This window comes from Lates calcarifer, linkage group LG3 (assembly GCF_001640805.2).
Source record: "Lates calcarifer isolate ASB-BC8 linkage group LG3, TLL_Latcal_v3, whole genome shotgun sequence".
In the NCBI taxonomy this organism is placed as follows: domain Eukaryota; kingdom Metazoa; phylum Chordata; class Actinopteri; family Centropomidae; genus Lates; species Lates calcarifer.
Genome location: NC_066835.1, coordinates 830,093 through 855,328, shown reverse-complemented (window position 1 = coordinate 855,328; position 25,236 = coordinate 830,093). Strand labels below are relative to the sequence as shown.

Here is a 25,236-nt window from a genome sequence, read left to right as displayed (position 1 = left end):
TGTTATCAGCTGCTTGGGCTGCTTTTGGTTTCATTTACAAGTTTCTTATAGTGGTGGATATTACTGAGAGTGAAAACAATATGACGCAGGTGGAGGAAAGACCTTCCTTCCTTTCGCCACAAACCAGCTTCCTGGTTCAACTTTCATCACTATCACACAACTGCAGTAATAAAGAAATTGTTTGCAAGTGGATTGGTTTATGCTTATTGGACTTGAGTTAACATGCTGGGCTGATGAATAAACTACACAAAAATGGGAAATATGCAAATGCGAATATACATCGGCTGAAGCTCTAACACAGACAGTTCTGGACATATTTTAGGATGTCATAGGACAGTTTGAGGTCCTGCTGGGGACCTGGTACCCACTGACCCAGAGCATCCGCTGGCAGTATATGTGATTGTGATGAGATAAATTATGCTGCTTTTTTGCTGTGTAATATTTGTATTCTGTGTGAAAGTACTCATGACAAAAACAACAGTTTGAAAAAAATATAATTAAATATATTCTGCAAAAAAAGAAAAGAAAATACCTTTAGTGTGGAAAGTGCTCAAGAAAGCTTTTCAAAAGTGCAGAAGTACGCAGGACAGCAGAGATCAAATGTATCTGTATGATTCTGTCATCAAAATCAGAATTAGAATACTTTATTGATCCCTTGCAACAAATTGTTGTGTCGCATCTGTAATAAACAGTATGTACATATACATTAATATTTACATGCCATTTATTGTATTTATCCTCTAAAATTTGAATGAGTGACCTTAGCTACATGTTAGCTACATGTTTAAAGCTACAGTGTATCATGCATCATTAGTTTGCTTTTGACTCCAAACTGTACAGCACAGCTCCAAACTATGGTACACACCCTCAGCTACACTGGCCTTGGCCACCTCCCAATTGGAACAGAACTGTGGCTTGGTTTGCTGCAAATTACATTAAAGTGGGCTTCACAGTGCATGCAAAATAAGTAGTCAATTTGAGAGAGAGAAACAACTGATTTTGAGATGTTCAGCAGATCTTAGCAGTTGATTAAGGAATCTGAGACCCCCCCCCGCCACCCCCCATTTTGGACACTAGTGTCAGATGGCCGCTGATATAGTCAGCTTGGCCCATATTTCTCCTGCCTCTTTGAGGGTAGTGACAAACTGTGATGTTCACATCACTGCTCTATATGAGAGGCAGTGATATGGAAAATAGGATGACTGATCTATCTTTAATATGATATTTGCTGAACAGAGTAACTGACATTGCCACACCGACAATCCCTTTCTGTCTCCAGGATGTTACGGCGTAGACGGTGAAAGTGACTCAATCATGAGCTCAGCCTCGGAGAATTCGACAGAGCCTTGGTTCTGTGATGCCTGTAAGAATGGAGTGACTCCCAGCTGTGAACTCTGCCCCAACCAGGATGGCATCTTTAAAGAGACAGATGCAGGGAGGTGGGTTACAGTAGCACAATGACCTGGTGGTCAGTTGCCATTTACAAGGGAAGCAAGTAGAATGTGTTCAGAAACAAATATCACCTGATGACCTTAGCTGGTTGCAGGCAGCCAAAGGCTATCTAAATTTTACATATATTCAGTGCTGGGGAGAAAAGGAAGTTAGAGAGAGAGAGAACTGGCAGAGGAATGAGAGAGGGGGATGGAGAGAAGAGAAGAGATATAGGAAGAAAAAGACTGAGAGAAAAGAGTGTGTTATGTGAAGCGTGGAGACTTCAGCCACGTTATCGCTGATAGTGCTCCTCAGCCAGGCTGCACCCGAATTTACTACTTCACTAGAGCATGAAAAACACAGCAAATTAAACTGAAGCGGTTGCTTGCCAGAGATGGATATCTTTATATTGGACTTCGGATTCTCTTCCCTAAAGTCCGCATTTGAAATTGTGTCACAGTAAAGTGTAGTCAGAGTCTGGGGCTACATAAATCTATAAATCCATTTCTTTTTGAAGTGTCTGAGCAAGTCGCTGCAGCCAATGTCATATTAACTTTCTTTCATTTACAGTAATTTATACACTAAATGCAAAATTAACCATACCCATGTATTTTGATAAGTTTAATGGTGTTCCTTGAAATCAGCATGCAGAAGTCCATACATTATAAATGTCACCTTTTAAAAACTGCTTTTCATCTTGAAACAATTTCAGGTCATGATTGTCATACTGATGTAATTTGTGCTGTTTTTCTTCAACAAATCAGTTTATCTGCTGACTTTATTTTCTTCATTTTTCTTTTTAGATGGGTGCATGTGGTTTGTGCACTTTATGTTCCTGGAGTAGCATTTGGAGACATTGATAAACTACGACCAGTGACACTCACAGAAATGAATTATTCAAAGTACGGGGCCAAGGCAAGTACTCTTTGTACGTACTGATGCATTGTTTTAGTTAGATTTCACTGACATTTTAACATCCCACAGAAGCCAATTTTATGTGCACTTTTTGATTATGTTATTCTGGCTTTATGTCCAAATACAGTCACAGAGCCTCCCTTTGTTCTCACACCAGCCTCAGTTCTTTGTGGCATAGATTCCACCAGATGTTGGAAACTTTCCTCTGAGATTCTGCTCCATGTTGACATGACTGCATCACACCCTTTCTGCTGATTTGATTCAGATCTAGTGACTGGAGAGGTCACTGAAGTTCACTGAACTCACTGTCATGTTCATGTAACCAGTTTGAGATGACTTCTGCTTTGTGACATGGGACTATCCTGCTGGAAGTAGCCATTAGAAGATGGTACACTGTGGGCTGAACAGGGATGAACATGGTCAGCAATAAGGCTGTGGCATTCAAACCATGATTGATTGGTATTAAGGGCCCAAAGGGAGTCAAAAGGAAGGGAGTCTGTTGCCAGAAGGCAGGTTGGGTCCATAGGATTCATGCTGTTAACCTCTATTTCAGGAGTGGAAGCTAACATGGTCTCCCAGCCTGTATCTGCATGGTTTTATTCACCGCTGCCACATTATGGGCTGACTGCTGATGTTCATGAAACCAGTTTGAGATGGTTTCTGCTTTGTGACATGGGTCATTATGCTGCCATTAGAAGATCGTACACTGTGGACACAAGGGATGAAGATGGTCAGCACCAATACTCATAAAGGCTATGGCATTCAAACCATGATTGATTGGTATTAAGGGCCCAAAGTAAGAAAACATTCTCCACATCATTACACCATTACCACCAGCCTGGACTGTTTAGACATGGCAGATTGGGTCCACGGATTCATGCTGTTGACTCAAAATTCTGACCGTGCCTTCTGCTGCCTCAGCAGAAATCCAGTTTTGGTGAGCCTCTGTCCACTGCATCCTCAGATTCTGTACTTCTCTATTGTAGCCTCAAGGTTGAAGGTGGTGTTCATTCTGAGATGCTTTTCTGCTCTCCACAGTGGAGAGTGGTTATCTGAGTTACTGTAGCCTTTCCGTCAGCCCCAGACAGTCTGACCATGACCTCTGACCTCTCCCATCAACAAGGTGTTTCCATCTATAGAACTGCCCACTGGATGGCCTTTGTTTTTGACTCCATTCTGATTAAACTCTACAGCCTGTTGTGTGTGACAATCCCAGGAGTTCAGCATTTTGGGAAAAACTCAAACCTGCCAGTCTGGCACCAACAAGCATGTGTTGGGCACAGGTGGGTGTTATTGACATAAAAAATGAGTAAAATATTAATATTTAAAACATTTATATTGACTAATTAATATAACATAAAATATTGGGATTTAATTTACATTAAATCCACCTCAGGGCACCAGATAGCCAATTCATAAAATCAGTCTCATAAAAAATGTTAATTATGCATTTGGAACCTTGATTAATAATTAAGTTAATAACTACAACCACGACCTCGTGTTGTACTTGCTGGTGCTTGATCTTAAATCCTTTGGTAGGCTCTTGCGTTGCTACCAAAGTTCAGTCCAATGCAGGCCTGTGTTTCAGGAAGGCTTCATTGAGGTCTGAGAGCTGAAAAGAGAGGCATGACTCTCTCAATGAGTCCTGAGAAGAGTGACTTCTCTTTCTGAGAAGAGAGAGTGGAAGAATGTGGAACTCCTCTCTCAAGGAGTTCCAAGAAGATAAAGACTGAGAAGACTGAGCAGAGAAGGGTGCTTCTTTTTTATGGCCATGCAGTGACCAATTATAGCTGAAGTTGGAGATTTCATAACTAGGTATGAAAAGGTTAAGCATGCTGGGAGACAGACTTTAATGGCTCTTCTTTGTACAAAATGTAGAACAAAATGTAGCCATTTGGTGTTGTCCTACATTTTGAATAGGCTGAGGTCCAACACATGCCACTGTTAAAGTCATTGAGATCAATTTTTTTCTGCATTCTGATGTTTGATGAGAATGTTAACTTCTGACCTGTACCTGAAGGATGCAGCATGAAGCATGTCCCACCTGTCTGAGCGCTCTCAACATTAGTTGTCAAAATTAGAGAGTTGATTGTTAATAGATTCAATGCTTGACTCTGGAAAGACAAGGTAATGGGTAACAACGTGTAATGTTTGTGGAGAAAGTGCTATGAAAGCTTTTCCTCCTGGACTTTGTTGCAAAGTTGCCATTGATGTGGAACAAACCACTGTTTACCCACATCACAGTCCCTGTGGACAATATTTGGATTTGGATGGAGCAGAGGAGGCTGGTTTGGTCAATTTCCCACCAATGGAATACCCCTGGCAGCTTATCTGGTCCCATCTCACAACCATGGTGTGGGCAGGCCCATTACCCCCCCCTCCTAAGCACTGCAGGTTCTCTGCTTCTCAGCTAGACAAAAGTTCCTGAGCACAGGGTGGCAATGTTTGTGCATTGAGCTTTGTCACCATGCACCATTTGGATGAGCCAGTATGAGTGGAGGATTTGTTTGACCATTTGCTTGATGCCATTCAAGTTATGCAGATGGAGGCTTTGTGCAGTATTATCCTGAGGGAGGATGCAAAACTCACCTGCACCTGATGTTAAATTAAAAAAAAAAACCCTTATCAGTCCATAATCATGACCCAGCCATAATGACAAAACAAAAACAATATTCAGTTTTAGATTATTTTTTCAAATTTATTAAAAAGGAGTTTGGAACAAGCAGGACTTTTCCTAGAGCTGGCTGCCTGGCCAAACTGAGCAATCAGGGGAGACAGCCTTGGTAACAGAGGTTACCATGAAGATTGTGGTGGATGCATGCCTTCCTGTTGAGAGGTCTGACTTGAATGCTAAGGGTCTGACCCTTGTGTGGTGGTGACGATACAGAGTGCGAGAGCATTGTTTGTTACAGGCCTAAATGGCAGTTGTTTGAGCAGTGGTGTCAGGACTGACACATACTGTACTCCCATTTCAGGGCTCTATTGTTGACGTTTTAACATTTCTTCAGGAGCTGCTGGGTCTCTCCCTTTCCGTGACCAAGGTCTATTTAGCAGGTGTATCTACTTGTCATGTTTGCTTTGATAGGGTGCTTACCCTCATTTAAATCATAGGCACCTATGGTTAAGTCCAGCATCCCCTGTTGGGATTTGGCAGTGGCCTGCAGTTGCCTCCAGGTGTGAGGGCACATTCAACCAAGGGCATGGCAACATTATGGGTGTTGTTTAGAGGGTAATCTGTGAGTGATATCTGTGCTGCAGTTAAGTTGGCCATAGTTTTAATGTTTGACAGCCCCTTTGGTGGCTCATACTGACAATATTTCAGAAGGGTTTTTGTTGTTCTTTTATGGAGGACATTAACACACAGCTTAAAAACTACACGTTCTAAGATTCATTTTGATGTTTAGATTGTAGATTGTTTGAAAGAAAAGGTTTTGTCTTATTAACTCTGCTTCCTCCTCCTTGGTGTGAGTGACAGTCAGCTGTCAGCCTGCTGTGTGCTGACTTGGTGGGGGCGACTACAGATTATAGTGATCACTTCTCAATAATGTATAAGAAATGAACAAAAGTATTTGTTTCCATTGCATTATTTGTGCTTTGCTGAATAACTTATTTGGATTTGGGTACATCCCTAGCATGAATAGAGATGTCTTCAATCAGGTCATGCAAGGGTGTGATATCCCATACTTCTGTGATGTACTCGTTCCTCTACTTCAGGGAACAGATATTTTAGTTAGTGGTTAATCACTGCAATGAGCTCAAATGAAAGGGCTGAAAGCATGTAAGCAGTAAGTTGGATTGATTTGGAGTAGATGGATACCTTCTGCCAGCTACAACCTGAAGTCTCCCTGTTGTATTCTGTTGCATGCAGGAGTGCAGTTTTTGTGAAGACGCCCGTTTTGCCAGGACTGGTGTGTGCATCAGCTGTGATGCTGGAATGTGCAGGTCCTACTTCCATGTTACCTGTGCACAGAGGGAGGGACTCCTGTCTGAGGCTGCAGCAGAGGAGGTAAGCAGAGCAACCTGGATACACAATGCCTCACAGAGGCATGTTATCACTTAACTAAGTGGTGGAAAAAAGGATCCCTTTTAGGTGTCATGCTCCCAGCCAGTTGTCTAAATGACAAGTTGAAATGAAGCAATATTCAAAAGAGTTGAAAATTTATGACACAGTCAAAAAACCTGTGATGAGACGTTAAAGGTGGATTACTTCAAGTGTACAGACAGTTTGTACATTTTGACTTATTGGACCATTGTGTAGGATTTAGGGGATCTATTGGCAAGAATGGAGTATAATACTCGTGATTATATAAACATAGCACAAAAAGTGAGGAAATTTGTGTTTGGTAGATTATTTCTTTGTTGTAACAATGCTTCTTGGCGATGAATCTTACACCATTGGAAAGCCTATTTATTACCCTTTTAAATGGTGTCACAGTTGTAAGGAATATGCATTTGTGGGATGAGCAGTAGAGCTGAGTATGTGGGTTGCGCCCATGAAAAATTTGCCAGATCTTCTCTGCCATTGCCAAACAGCTTATATTGCTGTTGCTATTGACTCTTGTTTTGAGCTTCTCGTACCCCCAGGCGCTGCCATTCAGGTGCCTGATTGTGAGCATGGGCCGTGCTACAGTGATCAGTAGGTGTCTGCTCCAAGAATCGGCATGCCCATGTGATAGGACGTCTTCAAGCTGGTGTTCCGCAAAACCAAAGTTGCGGCATTGTTTGGAGTGAGCCCTAGTACCATCTCCAAAATGAAGTTCCATTTAACGGGGGATGTCAGAGACAGGCCGCGAAGTGGGCGTCCCAAGAAGATGACACCCCAAGAAGACCGTTTTCTCACCCTATCAACATTTAGGTACTGTAGGTTGTCCTCTACAGATTTGCAGTCAAGGTTTGTAGGACGATATGGCTGACCGCTCTCTGGCCAGACAATCCGGAACAGACTGCACGCAGCCAATCTCCGGTCTCATAGGGCCAGGACTGCCCTTCACCGTCAGGCCGGTTTTCGCTGGTATTGGGAACACGTGCACTGGAACTTGAACATGTTCTGAGGTGCCAGGCTGTTGTGGCTGTGTATGGTTCTTCCACACGCTACTGAGGCTCCTGTTTGTTAAATGAATAAATTGTTTAATATGTTTTGTTTCTTCAAACTTCAATCATCCAATCCACCAGTCAATGGCAGAATAAGCTGTTTGGTGCTGGCAGAGAAGATTTGGCAAATTTTTCATGAACGCAACCCACATACTCAGCTCTACTGCTCATCGCATGTTCCTTACAACTGTGGCTCCATTTAAAAGGGTAATAAACAGGCTTTCCAACGGTGTAAGATTCATTGCCAAGAAGCATTGTTACAACAAAGAAATAATCTACCAAATACAAATTTCCTCAAGTTTATATTTTTTGTGTATAATAAAAACTAAGAACGGTGTGTTTCATTAGCTTAGAATGAGCCATTTATATTTACATAGGGAGCGGGTTCTTTTCCACAGAGCCTGCCATGTTGCACCAATCATATTCCTACAGTTGCCCAGAATGGACAAACCAAATACTGGCTCAACCTGAAGGCTACCATAGGTTGCAATCTGGAGCTTCACCGCTGGGTGCCACTAAATCCTACACACTGGTCCTTTAAGCGTGAGTTACTCATTGGTTTTGGTATTGATTTATGGACAAACAGGCAGAACTAACAGAAAACAGAAGCAGAAACTGAATGAGCAGAAACTGCTGAATCAGCAGTCCTTAGCTCGCAACAACACTGACTTGTCCAAAAGGCAGCAGCTTTAGGTTCTAGCCTGTGAACTATAGGCAGCATAATGCAGGCGGTCACTGCTGTGCCCTCTCTGATGCTCTGCGGAAGTATTGCAAAAACATATAATATATATTTATAATTTTTTAAGGGTGGGTTTGAGCTAACTGCTAACAACCTAACCACTCAGGAACATGCCAGCACAAGTCAATCATTAGCTCACCAACTCTGATTTGCTAACTATCAGCTGCATCAGCTCTGAAATTTTGCAGTTTTAAATGCTGGAGTGATGTAGCCATCAGATTGACACTACATTTATTCATGTTGTACGGTAAATAGATAAGTAAATAAATAAAAGTACTATTATTATTATCATCATTATTATTATTATTATTATTATTATTATTATTAGGGTTTTTTCTAATTTGCTGTTATCAGACAAATCTCTATTTACAGGTTACAAAGCTTCAGGCTATTAATAAGCCAAATTGTTGATAATATTCACTGCAGCAAGCTGCATCAAGGCCAATATATTTGTTGTAATAACAGTTGTAAAAGGCTACTGTCGTGAATGCTGTAAAAGATAATGTCCCTGTTTCTACTAATTGTTGACACTAGATTCATGTGGATTCATTTTTGCTTCCTCAGGATATTGCAGATCCATTTTTTGCGTATTGCAAACAGCATGCTGATCGCTTTGACAGGAAATGGAAAAGGAAGAATTATCTGGCTCTACAGTCTTACTGTAAGGTCTCTCTGCAGGAGAGAGAGAAACAGCTTACTCCTGAAGCTCAGGTAAGATTTATTAATTCATATCAGCTGCAGCAGCCAAACCTCAGTACAGATTTTCAAATGTGCATTTGTGTTTGTACTGCAGTCTATATGGCCAAAGTTCAGACATTTTGCTTCTGGGTACTTCCTCATTGGAGTAGTGGAGATTAGACCTAGGTTTGGGTTTGCAATTAGGATTAGGTTTAGGGTATATCATTTTCAGTTTTTACAGTTAGATTTATGAAGAACATCCAGCAAATAACTCATTAAAGAATGTATACTAACAGGGGAATAGTCCCTCTTATTGGCCAAACAGGAGAGGTTATTTGAAATTATGATTATGATGTATTAAAGGAGAACTCCAGTATTCTTGAATCTTTGGAACTGGTGTAGTATTGAGCAAGAACAGTGTACCCAGCCACCATGAACAGCTGTAAGAATCCTCTCCATAATGTGGTCAAACACAACAATCTGAACCTGTCTGTGGCAAAAACAAGAACTTCAGTTTGACTCACTTTGACATGGACAATTGCCAAGTTGAAATACAACAGCTGTTTGGCAGATGTGGGGTTCACTGTTCTTGCTCAGTAGGTGACCGAGGCCATTTTGCCACACCCATGCTCAAGACCCCTAAATTCTTAAATTCGCCGTGCCTCGTCTGCAAATTTTCAGGAGTTTTGACGCATTTTAAGGCCCTCAAAAAGGCGATCAAAGAGGCATAATAAACCGAACGAGAGGGTCCTTGCAACTCGTTGCATGGCCCCGTTGGGCCCACGCAAAATAATGCCCAGTTTCAAAAACACCTCAGTGTTGTGATTGTGATTTTTATTTTTATTGATATTTATGGAAGACAGTCTCTTAGAGTTGTGGAGAAATCAAAAACCCTTTTATTAAATTATTATTATGATTATTATTATTATTACTAAAACCTGTGGCCGTTAAGTGAATTGCAGTCTTATGTCCTGTTGCTCGCACTTGAATCCAAAGTTCTTACTGTCTTTCAGTTTCTTTACCAGCCCTCACAGTGTTCTTGCTGCATGAGTCACAGTTCAATCATGGCAATAACGTTACCGAGCAAACAAGCAAAGGTTAGCCAGGTAGCTGTAACTTAGCTACACCACAGGGATCCACTGTTGGTTTTTTAGCTGATGAAGAAATATTAACAATAATGTTAGCTCTCCTGTCCAATAGGAAGTTAGCCAGCTTGGGGTCATGTTTGATCCAAAAAGCCAAACGAAGCTCCTTCCATGAATTAAATGCCCTGCTGATGTTGACCCTAGTTTTCCACTGACATCAGTCCAATTTACATTGTGGTGGGACACTCAGCAGTGAGCACATACAGCTGAGTATCATCAGCATAGTGGTGAAAATTTATTCCATGACTGTTAATTAAAAAAAGATGAATTATAAAGAAAAAAAAGAGATGCCAAATTTGAGATCCAGTAAGAGAAGCATGCAGGATTGGATGGAATCTGAATCCATAGAGGGTAGAATATCATTTACCACTTTATCAAGTGACATTCCAGTAGAGTGATGAAGCCCTGAAGACGGACTGAAAAGGTTATGAAAGATTACTATGAGACACAACTCTGTCTAGTATTTTTGAAAAGAATGAAAGGTTCAATATAGGCCAGAACGTAATTATGTGTTGTTACATGCATACTTGCTTACTAACATACAGCAACAGTTTGGTTTCTGATGTGTTCTTAGCCAGCATGTCTGAAGGGTTTTGAGAAAACTATTGGTTAGACTGTCTGCTCTGAAACTTAAGGGGAATCTTCTCCTACATTTACATAAGCACTTGCAACTTTAAAAGATTAACACTAAGTTGCTCAAATGAGATATTCAACATGGTCAAGAATTGCCCAACATGACAAAATATTATTAAAGTGAAATTACACCAACATCCTGAAAGTATTTCATTTTCCATGTGTTGAACAGAAACATGACTGATCCATAACAATGTGGCTTCCAGAGATCTGTTGAAACAGTTCAGTAAATTTGTCCAGACTAAAAAAATAATGACTTACATGCTAAATGTCTACATTTGTGTTCTTTTGGGCATAGGCTGGTCAGAATTGAGTTAGCAATGAATGCACCAAATTAATAATTAAAACAATTAAGATGCTCCTGACTATTATTGAGAGTACCACAGCAGCAACTTCTTGTCATGGTGAAGATATTATGTTTTTTGTAACTGGATTGTGATTGGACACACACACACACACACACACATACACACACACACACCATACATGCCTGCAGACTGCAACCAGTGACACTTTATACTTGCAAACATTAAGTGGTCATGTTCAAATACACTAGCAACACTCAGTCACTACATATTATCATGAGTGACACAGTGTGTTTGTTTATCTAGACTTAACTAGACAATAATTTGTTCTGTACTTGTTCTCATTGTTTCTGACAATTTATAAATTATTTGTCTGTATAAAGTATTTGTATTTTTATGTGTTGACATGACTTTAGCCTTCATGATGACTCTGTTTGGAGAGCCTGAATGTGATTATAAAATGTGAGTGACAGTACACTAACGTCACTCAACACAGCCAGGTGCCAATGGAATCATGAGGAAATGTCAATCACACATGCAAAGTGTTCCAGTAACATAAAATACCACCCCCATATACATGTCAGGATATTGTCACAATATCAAGACTCTTAAATTAGGAAACAGTTTTAGATAATAGTATAGATTTGTGTCAATTTGCTAATGAGTTATTAATATTGTATTAATAGAGTTATTAATAATGCAGGAGTACGTCTATGAACATGAGTGTGTTCCTCCTGCAGGCCCGAATCACGACCCGCCTGCAGCAGTACAGGGCAAAAGCAGAGCTTTCCAGGAACACCCGGCCTCAGGCGTGGGTACCACGGGAAAAACTGCCCCGACCTCTGACTTCTAGTGCTTCAGCCATCAGGAAGCTGATGAGGAAGGCAGAGCTGATGGGCATCAGCACAGACATTTTCCCTGTAGACACGTCTGATGCTAATGCCAGCTTGGACGGACGCAGGAAACACAAGCAGCCCGCCCTCACAGCAGACTTTGTCAATTACTACCTGGGTGAGGAAACCAGTCACTGCAGTTGTATTGCTTTTCTCCTCTTGCCAGTCTTGTTTTACCAGTTATTCTTGTGTAATGGGGTAGAGATGCCTCCATGTCTGAAACAGTAAGAAAAAACACTTTTCCACTCTCTCAAACTCCTTCTTGCAGTGGGTGAAAATCACTATTGATGCTTTAGATGTCTGTAAATGAACAAGAATGCATTTTGGAGCAGAAATGCATAGGGGATGACATTAACTTATATCTCCTTTTCAAGGTCACTGGCCCGGATCTTTAATTACTTTTAATTTGGCAAATAAAGGTAAAAAATATACACTCTTAATGAAGAAAAGGAAATTATTTATTTACACCGCTAAATAACAGAGATGGTTGCTCAGAAATCATCGGCAAGACAACAGTTTCACAGGAAAATAATGTGAAATTCAGTTCTAGTTTCAGTATTTCAATTGGCCTGAGCAGAAGCTAAATTGAAAGTTTTATACTTAATCTGTACTGTAATCTGTAATGGACAACCAAATACTTCTTGAACAGTGTCTGATCTATGTCTGCTCCTCCCCCAAAAAACTGTACTGTTGCCGGTTGAGTTACGTTCTGGGTAATGCAGGGGCCAGATTTTGATGAGGAAGAAGGATGTGCGGACTAAAACTAAAACACAGTCTCTGGTTCTGCTACATTAGTTGAGATTAGTTTGTTTGTGGTCTGAAAGCAAACAGACCAACCACAGCAGATCTGTGATTTTAGCATTAATTCAAAAGCCAAACTACCAATAAATCCAACTGCTCTTCGTTAGCTGTTCAGGAAGCAGTCTTATAGCAATCTTTAAAAGTGGTGTTAATGTAAAGTATTTTACAGACAAAAAAATCGCCAAATAATACATTTGAAAAAGTAACCGTGGTAACACATGTATGCGTCAGCATGTGAGTGTGGGTTTTTACCCAGATCAGTCAGACTGTCAAAAGCAGTTAAAACTGTAGTCTGTTGTGTATTTTGACAGTTTATTAAAAAGACATAGCAAACCAATGGAAATACTCCCAGAATATTGCTGTTCAGATGCTTCTTTTTTATCCTGTCTTTACCTGTTTGTCATGATTCATAACATGACATCAGTTTGTAGCCTAATGATATTAGTCACTTGATTTTGATAGCTCCACGTGGGTCCTTGTGATGCATTAATGATGCAGGATGACATTAACAAAACAGCCCAATCAGTGAGTTACCTGTTGGTGTGTATGACGTATTTGACATATTCATTCATAACATATTTTTTATGACATATTTCTCTTCTGTATTTGCATAAACCAGATGAGAACTGAGATGCAACAGTAAATCTTTTTTTCCTTGGTCTGGATGAAATGAACCCGACAATTTATAGTGATGGACACTATTGATATTTGTAGCATACAGGAGTGAACATGTCCCAGTTAGGATCCATGTCTCTTGTAAGTGAGAATGAAAACACACTACTGGGTTTCCTGCAGTGTTATATAGCAGAGGCACCCCACCTTGCTTGAAATAATTAACATCACAGGACATTATGTCATGATATGCACTGCTTTTTCCCCTTTCCATCTTAGTCCATTCTCCATCAGAGCTTATCTGATAAGGAGCACTGAACTGAAAACAAGATATGTATGTTTTAGAAAGAGCCACTCTTATTTTTGTCTTCTGCTCCATGCACTTATATTTACTGCATCTAAACATCAAGTTAAAATTTCGTTTTTTGAATTTACACTTAGAAACTTGTAATCACAGATTTTTGTTCCAAAGGAATGATGGCTGGTATCAAGACTGTAATTTTAAGGAAGCTAAAAGCATCTATCTCCATTCTGTATAGCATTAACTACTGTACAGGGTGGATAAGTTATTGTGAATAGTGTGTAAAGGCATTTTCTTCCCAAAAATGATGATGGTGCCAGATGTGGAGGAGACACCACAGCAGTAACCTTGAGAGCATACTCCATTAGCCTGCAGTAGATGGCCTATCTGCCATCAGCACACTCTGGTGCCTTTTCCTGTACATAGATTGTGATCGTGCCATTGATTTTTGTCCCATTGATATTCAGAGCGGAACATGCGAATGATCCAGATCCAGGACAACATCTCTGAACAGAAGAACTTAAAAGACAAGCTGGAGAGCGAGCAAGAAAAACTGCACGTGGAGTACAACAAGGTGAGGAGCAGAATCTAAACCTGCTGAGGACTGTCTTATTTCTGGGGACAGACTTGCTCATGAAACGTGCAAGCCAAATGCTCAAACACATAATCATTAAGTGCTTATTTGAAGTTTAAATGAACAATGTTTGAAATTTATTTTTCCTGTTATTACATTAAGAAAGATCGTTCGTGTGGCAGTAATTCAGACACGCATCAAACATACAACTATATGAACAAAGATTTATCAAGAATCTTAGCATTTATCAAAAATCACAAAAACAGGAACAGCTTTAATGATGAGGTAAGATTCAGATGTTAATGGAGCATATCTGTCGAGAATGAGAATTGTTGTGACAAAGGCAGTTGACACAGAAGCAGCAGCTGCTACTGATACCTGATTCTCTAGTAGCGGTAATATGTAGTGTAACAGTGTCAGCATCCACTATGCCTGTATGTTCAGTTCAGTGTAAGATTAAGAGAGAGGATTCAACATGGTTAATTTGTGGACATGGTATTTAGAGATACTGTAATTTTTTTGTGATGTAGGTGGTCATCCATTCTCATTCTCAGTATTCATTTTTAATCGTCAGTTTTTATGGCGATTGTTCAGCTAGCTTGTAAATCAGTATCACCAGATGAGATATGGCCTTACTATGCTATATGAAAAAAATGAATTCTGTGCCAGTCTCTCTCTCATCTCTCCTCAAACATGACCTCTGTGAGGAGGCAGCTGCTCCATCTGTCAACATGAGTAAGGGAATACAATGGCAGAGTAAAAGTCGCACGAGTTAATGTTGCGTTCAGTCTTCTGCCGCGCGTGTTAAGCGTTATTAATGGAGTATGTGTTGCTAATTGCACTGCTTGAGTTGCTTTTACATGGTTTTGGCATTGGACCAAATGCCAGTGTAGGAGTCATTACAAATCTAGCTATGACTGATATATAGCAGAGCAGCTCAGTACAAGGTTCCCCGTGATAAAAGTCCTCAACTCCTGCTCATCATGTGTGTGGTTAACATTAAATAGTTACCCTGACTGCAAAACTGTTTCAAAGGTTCATCTGCTACATTTGTACCTGTGTACATCATAATTTCTATAAGGCTTGTTTTATAGTCACTGGTTTTATTGGAGTTTGTTATACTAAAAATGCAACCCCTCCTACTACTGTTGTACCTCCAAACTAGAGCTTTCAGGTTCTGTTCTGTAATAAAAAAAAAATTTAAAAAAATTTAATCACATTGACATTTGCATAATTCACATTGAAAAAAGTAAACAGCCCTCCAACATAACCTTAGTTGGCAGTATATGGGTTTGTCCATTCCATTTGTCTAGACAACAAGTTAAAAAACACATTATTGTTTAGCTAATGTTTCTACTTCCTTCAGCAAATGCCATTTAATTTCTTCCATAAAATATAAGAACACTTAATGGGATTAATAAAAATGAGATGTTGTATACTCATACAACATCTCATTTTTATTAATCCCATTAAAACAACGGCAGGCGTTATTGAACTCAGAGATGGCTGCGATATCCCAGGACCTAACCAAAATGTTCCCACACTGCTGACTTGAATTTACCTGTGTGGGGGGCATCTCAGAGTTATTATTCATCTTGAACTAATTAAACTCTTGCAATACGAGATTGTGGATATCTGTGTCGTGGTTTCGGTTTCAGAATCATTACTCTTCTATTATTATGGTGAACTTGGTCTGAATTATGATTGGAACTCATAATGAGGATGTAGAGTGCAATGATTGTACCAAAGCTGTCACTGGTTTTATTTCCAGGCTTTTCTAAGTTACATAGTCCATATGTGCAGGTCATGGGCATGTGCTGGCTGGAGAAGGCAGAGTGGCAGCCACCACAGTGTGCATTCTGTGCACCTGATGGCACAGTCACATTCACTGCAGCAATTTTACACACAAACTATATGAAAACTAAAATCTCACTCGACACATTATTACGTAACTGCTGACCCTCTGCTCTGCAAGCTATTTGTTGTGATCTTAATTTCTACAACAGATGATGATAATTTAATCAGTTAGCCTATCTACCATAGTTGAGGTGAAAAGGGCTCAGTATAATCAAGCTTAATATTGGGGAAACGTAGAAGCCAGACTTTCCTGAATCCTGCCACTTGCCACATCCTGGCATCATCCTAGCATTTCAGCAGATGTGGTGTGAATCTCCAGAACTGACCATGAGTGTCAGCAGCATACAGTCCGGTCCTCTTCCCTGCACTCAGGGGCTGGGGAGAGTGAGACAGCATTGATGAAATATTGAGCATTTGATTGAATTTGAGAGATTGATTTGAGATTTGAGTAAAATTTGATGTGTTAGAGGCCTCATTATACATCTAATGATACCTCTCACATTTAATATCTATAACCTTCTCTCAGTTCACCTCCACACGATCTGTGTTGCTAATGTCTCCTGCCTCCAAACTTTGTAGGCATGGATCAGAGTTTCCATACAGGTGCACACATTCTCCCCAACTTTTGTTTTTGTAGATCCTGACTTCTGCATAGGATGTGGTGGACAGCCAATTTCAAGAACACAACAGTTTGATGTACTTAACACACAGATAATGAGACTGATATCCAGCTAATGAATTCAACTTTTCATCTGTAAGAAGAAGAATGATTTCCTCTTTCTTCTTCTCTTTCTTTAAAAGCAATCTACTTGTGATAAATTCCACCTTATTTCAGGATTTTTCTTGGAATTTATGTCAGTGTCTTAAAACAATACTTAATTATGGAAATCTTTCTACACAGAAAATAAAGTTAATGACAGACTTTTTTGAGTAGAAATGCATATGTGTATGCTTTAGAATATCTGATTGTCTGTTTAAACCCCTGTTAAACTGTGGTATCCTCATCTGATGTTGTATCTCCCCCTGCAGCTATGTGAGTCTCTGGAGGAGCTGCTGAATATAAATGGAGAGCTGCGGAGTGAAGGCCAGGCCATGTGGACTCTGCTGGGGGGCATCCTGGGCCAGGTACCACTACAATCTCTGCCTCTGTCTTCTTTTTTAGCATAGCAGTGATTTGTGATGGAGAGATATCCAGAGAATCAGAATCAGAAATCAGAATCAATAACTCTGCTGCAGAGTCGTGCACAGGTCCAGTTTTACAAATCTGCACCACACCCACAAAGTTCAGTACTAAGACCGACTCATTACTACTGCAGTTATCTCAAAATCAAATCTAGATCCGACCTAACTCACTAATAGAAGTCAGATGCTCTGACCGATTCCCATAACATTTATTACACACATAGGCTGCATAGTCACTCATTATAAAACTCATTCAGACTGTATTAATGCAGGCCTTGCATGACAGTTGGTCATGTATTGTTCCATTCAGATGGGCAAAGCTCTCACTCAGTCAGCTCCCACTTATTGTTGATGTAATACAAAGTGACATGGTGGTAACTGATTTTGTGGCACTCATCTGTCCATACATTCACAGTGACTCTCTATTGTAAATTGTACATTTATGAATTGAATTAAAAAATGTAAAATTTATAAATTGTAAAATTACAATTATAAATTGTAAATTATAAATTTGTAAAATTCCCCATTGTGGGACTAATAAAGGATTATCTTATGTTATTGTTGTTACAGTTATCACATTCTCAGTTCTGGAGTGATGATGAATTCAAATAAACATATTTTTTATCTTTTCTACCCTTACTTTTGTGGGTTACCTGTGGGGACCCAGTGCTGGACAGTGCTATATAAAAAATCCTTTCATTTTCCACTAACTTATTAACCTGTCATGGACATTAGAGAGAAAATAACAGAACCAAAACAAAGAAAGCCAGTTCAAACAGGACCATTTACAAAAGATATTTTAGCTATTAGCACCCAGATCAGGGGTCTCATATTAGTGGTTCAGGGGACAGATCGGGTCTGGGAACTGATTTTCTATGTTCCCTGGGATTTTGTATGCTTGCTTGTTTGTTTGTTTGTTTTTCCCCATTGTGATTATTTCTCAGTAGTCTTATTTTATAGTTAAGGATGCAAGGATGGAAAAAATGTGGAGTGCAAAAATTTAATTGAAGAAAACCCTGTCTAGATTATATTTTTATTTGACAGAATATTAAACCAGGAATGAAAGGAAAAGTAATGTCTGGTTGTTTAATGTACTTTAACGGTGGACTTTAACCTTATTGTTGACAAGTTGTTTCAAATCTCCCTCAGTGGTGAGTTAAGAATTGAATCAGACCTCACACTTTTAATTGATAACTATAACTAAAGCAATGAAATGGCTGAATGGAGCCACATACCTGAAGCCATAGCCTGAATATAGCTCCAGTTAATTCATCAACACAGCGGGAAGTAAAAAATAGCTTAGAGCTGCTCATAACAGAAGCACTCCCTTGTCATTGGGTTGATATGGCAATTGTTAATGTTATTTGTCATAGTATTTCTGTAAGATAATTCATAGTTAAAAATAATTCATAAGTAGGTTTTAATGCAATGATTGTGATAACTGTGGGGAAAATTATCAATGAAGAGAGGTAGGTGAAGATAGTTTGAACATATTTATCTCAGGGTCTACTTACTAGCTTTTTCAGGTGCTCCATTGTCATTACATGACTTAAAAGTCAGAAAGCCAGCAACAGAGTTTTATCCACTAGCATGAGATTGGTAAAACTACTGTTTTCAAGGTCAAGAATGAACTTCAGTGCTCAGGGAATAGGATGATGATGAGAATACAATGTCAGAGCCATGTGGTTGCCTGACTAATCAGAGTGGAATCTTTTTTGCAGCCATGGTATAATTCAAGGATTATATTTTGTGTTTATGTCTTTCATTGTCCATAATGTCCTTAGACAACATTTTCTTGTCACTCATTTAACAATCACCTTTGTCTCCACCTCATAGAAAGTTATTTAAGAAAACTGATATTATATCCACTGCCTGGAGAAGTGCAATGACAACTTTAGGGGTTTATGTATACACATACCGGCTAAATCCCAAAAAAGCCTTATTAAAAGTATAATCGTCGTATAATCGAGAGCATGAGCAATGTAGATAAATGGTCCAAAGATGTTAATATGTTGGCAAAGCAGCAAAAATGGACACAAGCAAGAAGGAGACAGGCAGGGAATCTGCAATGACCACCATAAATCACCTAATTATGATCATGCACGGTTTAAGTAGCAACATCAGTCACAGCACTGCATGCTTTTATGCCATCTATCTGCCACATTTTCATCTTCTATTTGTCATCCTGCCTGTGCATTTGCAGAAATTATTGATGTCCCCAACTGGGACTCTCATCCCTCTTCCAGGAAACAGTCAAGTGTTTTTGTTCCTGATGCTCCTAGAAGTTTAGCACTCCTGGCAACTTCACAAAAAGACACTTTCCACCAGCCCCCAAAAATGCTTCAAGACTCAAACAGCTACCAGGGGACAGATATTATAACAGCTTAAGTGTTACAGTGCAGTCTTTTTCAGTATCAACAAATTAAAGGAAAACTCAGCATAAATGAGTGGATAAACAACAAATGCAGATGCTTCCACAAAGGTGCACTGTATGGTACTGTTAAGTAATTAACATCAAATCTCTGTGACATGCATAAAAATACTGAGCAGGCCCAGTTGATTTTGTATCAAGATGTCATGAGGAAAAGATGAAAGTGACTTTGAAAGGAAGTTCATCGTTGGGCACAGATGGTAGAAGCTTCAGTCACAGACTGCTCACCTGGCTGGTGTTTCTATAGGAACAGTGATAAAGTGACATCTGCATTAAGGTCTATGGGAAGGACGTCAGTAAACAGGCAGAAATTCAGGTCTACAGCGCATATTTGATGACTGTGATGTTGGTGCATTAGTGCGATATGTAAGGAGATACAGAGGAGTAACTCCTCCTTAGGTGACAGAGAATGTCATTGCAGGATGTGGTCAGACTGTCAGCAATAGTCTGTCAACAATTACATAGATGGGGATGTTGTAGTAGGGTTGCAGTGCTTAAACCCCTCATTACAATGATGAATGCACATCTGAGAGTTCAGTGGTGCAAAAAGCAAAAAGTGATGTAGTCAGATGGGTCATCCTTAACTGTATTCTAGTTTGTGAGTGCATGTATGATGTACACCAAGACACCGGTACAAGCCTGAATGTTTGACCTCTACAGTGGGGGCTCTGTTATGCTGTGGGGGGCATTTTGCTGGTATTGTTTGGGTCCACTTTTCCCCTTAAAGGGCAGGGTGACTGCAAATCACCTTCTTCCTATGATGAAACATTTCCATCTTGATGGGAGTGGGCTCTTCCAGGATGATAATGCCCCCATTCTTAGGGCAGGAAGGGATACTGGATGGTTTCATGGGTTGGAAAATGATGTTAATCAGATGCTGTGGCCTTCACAGTGACCAGGTCTAAACCCAACTGAACTATGGGAGGTTTTGGAACAGTGTGTTAGACAGCGCTCACCACCACCATCATCAAAGCACCAAATGAGGGGAAATATTTAGGAAGACTGGTGTTCATCCCTCCAGTAGAGTTCAGAGACTTTAGCAAGTTGTTGCAAGCTGTTCTGGTTGCCCAGTGCCTTACAAAGACAATTTGTTGGTTTTTCCTTTAATATGTCACTGATTGAACTCAAAACTGATTTGGTTTGTTTGTATACTTGCTCAAGGTGATGTGCCATTCCTACATACTGCCAGGATTTGTTTGAGTCTTTATCTATAAGGGCGAGCCCATTCAGCATCTGCACTTAACTAATCTCAAAAAAGATTTATCTAATGTTAGGTGCAGGATAAAATGTTGCCATTACACAAGTCTCAAGTATAACGTATTGAATAAAATGAAGTAAATTTTATGGAACTGAAGTGGAAGTGAATAGAAATCAGAAATCAGAAATTATAATCTGAGTAACAACAATATCAGATTATTGAGTCAACAGATCACATTATACCAAATCAGAAAAATGGTGGAACATTGAAATAACCTACACTAACCATTTCAAGCTAGAAGAAATAATAATTCACTACAACAGACTGGAGTCTTGGAGGCTGAGTAAATGCCACTGGTTTGTCTATAATTTATCCAGTGTTGCATGATTATAAGAAAATCTATGCTTATAAAGATATAATGATTTAGAAATTGCGTTGAAAACATATGCTCTTGTTATTGACTGTTGAGAGAGCAGCTAGCCAGGCTAGGCAAAAAAAGCCAAACTGGACTTGGTCAAGACCAGATAGTATAATAGGATAGTCCTGAGGCCAAGACTAAGACGAGTCAGTCAAAACACCCCTGAGACTTAAAGTCAGACTTTTCCATTATTGCTTCCAGCCACATGTATTCTCAGGAGGCAGTAGAGAGATATTTGGACCCCAGAATTTAATGTTAGATCTGAGAACTTCAGAAAGAAAGACTGTAGGCACAAAGATGTCAGCATCAGTGGTTTAGTCTTACAGCTAAACTTACACTCAGCAGAGGTAGTTATGAAGGAGCCTTCCTCTTTGTTCAGAAGTGTTTCCAAGTGATATTTTGTGCTGCAGCTTACATTCCCAGTTTTACGATCTTGAACGTGATTAAAATGCTCTCAGCCACAGAAAGTTCCTAGTTTATGTTTTGATGTGTTTTCCCTGAGGACACGGCATTGTGTCAGGAAGCTAGACAACTCAAAGCTTGTCTGTGTACCTGACTGCTCCCACTCACTGTTTATAAAATGTACCTTTAAATTTCTTCATCTGTCTGATAAAACATGTTAACAATGTTGAAACTGCTCCATATCAGCAGTGGAGAGACTTTCTCGTGGTCGGATGCAGGCAGGTTGGGGAGATAACCTCAGCAGGCCCTTGTGCTTTGGTCACCCTGTCCCCCCATCTATCAGGCCTCCCTGCGGGGATGCTCCTTCTGTGCTACAGGCAGGGCGAGCATGCTCAGATTAGAGCTTCCTCAGGGAAAACTTTGTCTGTTTAGTGATTGACTTGGTCCCTTCAAGATAAGTTTTCTAATTAACCTGCATGGCAGCAATGCACCTAAGATGGAGGAGGAATAAACTGTCGATCTGCTGCTGCTTTTCACCTGCCACATACCTGCCACATACAACAGGTTCCTCTCTCAGCTCTCCTCACAACTCTGCTGTAAGGGAACTTTGCAGTACTGCTGTAGCTAACACTTTATTTGGACAGTCCAAACTCTCAGAACAGATGTTCAGTAAGTGTCACTTGTCTCGTTGTTGCATCTCTATAGACAGGATTTTCCCTAGGTTTCTGGAGGGCTTAGATGCACATAGGTAAGACAGTGCCTGAATTTGGACTGTGATTTTTCTCATTTCATTTCATCACCTATTGTCATTTGACAATGAAACAGCACTCGGCAACTAACCAAGGTTTCTTTTCAGTCACATGTCTGTAGGCAGGTCTCTTTCTCAGTGGTTGTAGCCACTAGCCAGCTGACTAAGATATTGTAGCGGGTCATTAAATCTCTGGCTCATTCCTCTCAGGATAATTTTTTGATCTTATCATCTGTGTTGTAATTCTTGGCTTGATTTTCTCCATAGTTATTCCCTTATCCCGTATCCTTTCTCTCCAAAGGGTAGAGAGCCCTAAGTCTAATGTCTTAGTTACAGTGATAGGGATAGCTCAGATAAAATCAGTAACCCCTCACTCTGACTTTAGTAACACCAGCCTACAATTTCATCTTTCTTTCTGGAGTGTAAGTAGTAGGTAGTGTAGTAAGACTGGATGAAGTTTGGTCTTACAGAGACATGACCTCTTCCTAAACTTGGCTGGATGAGCAAACCACTTGTTGAACAATCACTGCCCATCCTTTTTACTTTAAATCATGGAAAAACAATAACAGTAGCTTGTGAATTGTTTCCCCCAAACTATTAATCGAAGTCAGTTTCAAACATTTGGCCATGCAGTTCAAAGAATAATGCTTTATTATATCAGCTTGTCAACATGCATTTTAGTAAATTCCAGTCTGGCTTTTTTATGTTGTTCTTTCAATAATGGAGTTCTCCTGGGTCTCCTTCCATGGAGCCCATTGTTGTCTAAAAGGCGACGGATGGTGATCAGACAGTGACAAACCTTGACCTTGGAGTTCAGCTTGAATGGCTTTGGATGTTTTCCTTGGCTCTTTGTCTACCATCTGCACTATCCTTCTGATCAACCTGGGGTTGCATTTCTTCTTGCAGTCCCATGGACCTCATACTTTTTAATAATGTTTGCAACTGTAGTCACAGAAGCATCAAGCTTCTTGGAGATGGTCCTATAGCCTTTACCTTTAAGATAGTTATCTACAATGTTCTTTCTGTGCTCCTTAGACAAATCCCTTTGCTTTTTCTGGTCCATGGTCAGTGTGGTGCACACAATGATACCAAACTACAGAGTGGCACATTTTCTCGCTTTAAATAGGTTGATTGGCTGATAAAAAGAATTAAAAAAAATTGAAGACACCTGTCACAGTAATTAAGGTTAAGCAATTAGCTTGATACATAATTAGAATGCAATGATTTATAATAATTTTTAGGGGTACCAACAAAGCTGTCCAGGCTAGTTTTACCATATCTTGGTAAAATAAACAATAAATCATGTCTTTTCACAATTTTATCAGTTTTCTCTATCACATACTATAGGCATATAGGTATATATGGGACTATTGCTTTTAATTTAATCAATTTTCAAGAGGAATGAAGCATTGCTTCAAAAAGCTGCAAGGGTACCAACAAATTTGTCCATGTCTGTTCATGAAAGAGCTGTCAGGCTGAATGAATAAAATGAACAGAAGTGGCAACTCAGTCTGGTTGTCGGGCTACAACAACAGGCTACAACTTTGCCTTCCAGAACCACTGTCCTCTTCACCCTACAAGCTCTTCAATGGACAATTTATACTTTGTGTAAAGGAAAACAAGTTCCTATGAAAAACTTATTTAGAATAATCCAGTCACCATGCTATCCACACTACCGATGCCAGTGTTTCTTGAAAGACAAGCTGCTGTTCATGCCTGAAAATATTAATGATACTATTTTTTCTTGTTTTGGTAGAAACTTAACACTCCAGCTATTCTGAAAGCCCCAAAAGAGAGGAAGCCCAGCAAGAAGGAGGGAGGAACCCCAGGGAAGTCATCTAGCCTGCCAGCGATCCTCTACAGGTGAACATACTGTGTCTAGACAGCGCGAGGGCAAAGACAGGATTAAATAAGATTATTAAATAATAAAGTTATGATAGTGAAACCAGAGGGTGCACTTGTTTGATATGTTGTTTGCTTGCTTGTTAAATATCATGAAATGTCATTTGATACAATCTCCACAAAACAAGTTCATCACAGATGCACTTTTTTAGACTAAATGATGCATCTCACCACTGTGTATTTTCTCACACATAATTTTACCTGATGTGTTTCTACAGCTGTGGTATCTGTAAGAAGAACCAGGACCAACATCTGCTTGTGTTGTGTGACACCTGCAAGCTCTACTACCACCTGGGCTGCCTGGAGCCACCACTAACACGTATGCCCAAGAAGACCAAGAACAGCTACTGGTGAGAGACATTTAAAAACAAATGGGATGTGAGGAAATGGAGACATATGGGGAAATATTGTGTACAGAAGTTAACTAACTATTTATCCATTCTTGTATTAAGCGAATTTAATTTAATGTTAGGGTGCTTATTATAAGTCACAAGATAAATGTCTTTGTTTTTAAATATCAACGTTCCCATTTTAAATTTTCTTTTTTAATGTTTCTTAATATAGAAACACAGGAGTTTTGTGGATAATGTAACAATATATACAGTTTTATGTTCTGGCCACAGGTTCTAATTATTTCTTTGTTTCTAAGAAATCAATTTTTTGTTGTTTTTTTCTGTTAGCTTGCATGTGGGTCTAAATACTGCAATACCAATTGAATCTTGGCTGCAAATGCTATGGAGAGGAAGCTAGCCAGAGACATGAATTAGGGTGGTATTGAACCCAAAATGCTTCACTGTCGCAGTTCAGAACAATACATTGCGTCATACCTGCTGAAATCAAAACTGGCCCACAGTCTAAAATGAGTTAATTTAAGTGCAGTCTTTGCAACACTGTCCGCTCTGTGATTGTTTGTGTCTTGCTGACATGGACCTTCAGAGTCATAATTGACATCTACCTCAACCTTTTTCTGTCTACATATT

The 25,236-nt window shown here is 39.7% G+C and overlaps 1 protein-coding gene across 4 annotated transcripts in view; it reads left to right on the top strand.

Annotated features, from left to right (window-relative positions):
• Positions 1–25,236, top strand: part of phf14 (PHD finger protein 14) — a 123,969-nt gene that overhangs the window by 37,127 nt on the left and 61,606 nt on the right. For all 4 annotated transcript variants that reach the window (XM_018695439.2, XM_018695438.2, XM_018695440.2 and 1 more), the window contains exons 5-13: positions 1,280–1,439; positions 2,235–2,346; positions 6,215–6,352; positions 8,741–8,887; positions 11,678–11,948; positions 14,012–14,118; positions 17,005–17,100; positions 24,111–24,217; positions 24,475–24,606. In XM_018695439.2, coding sequence (XP_018550955.1) covers positions 1,280–1,439; positions 2,235–2,346; positions 6,215–6,352; positions 8,741–8,887; positions 11,678–11,948; positions 14,012–14,118; positions 17,005–17,100; positions 24,111–24,217; positions 24,475–24,606 — 1,270 coding nt within the window. The remainder of the gene's footprint in view (positions 1–1,279; positions 1,440–2,234; positions 2,347–6,214; positions 6,353–8,740; positions 8,888–11,677; positions 11,949–14,011; positions 14,119–17,004; positions 17,101–24,110; positions 24,218–24,474; positions 24,607–25,236) is intronic.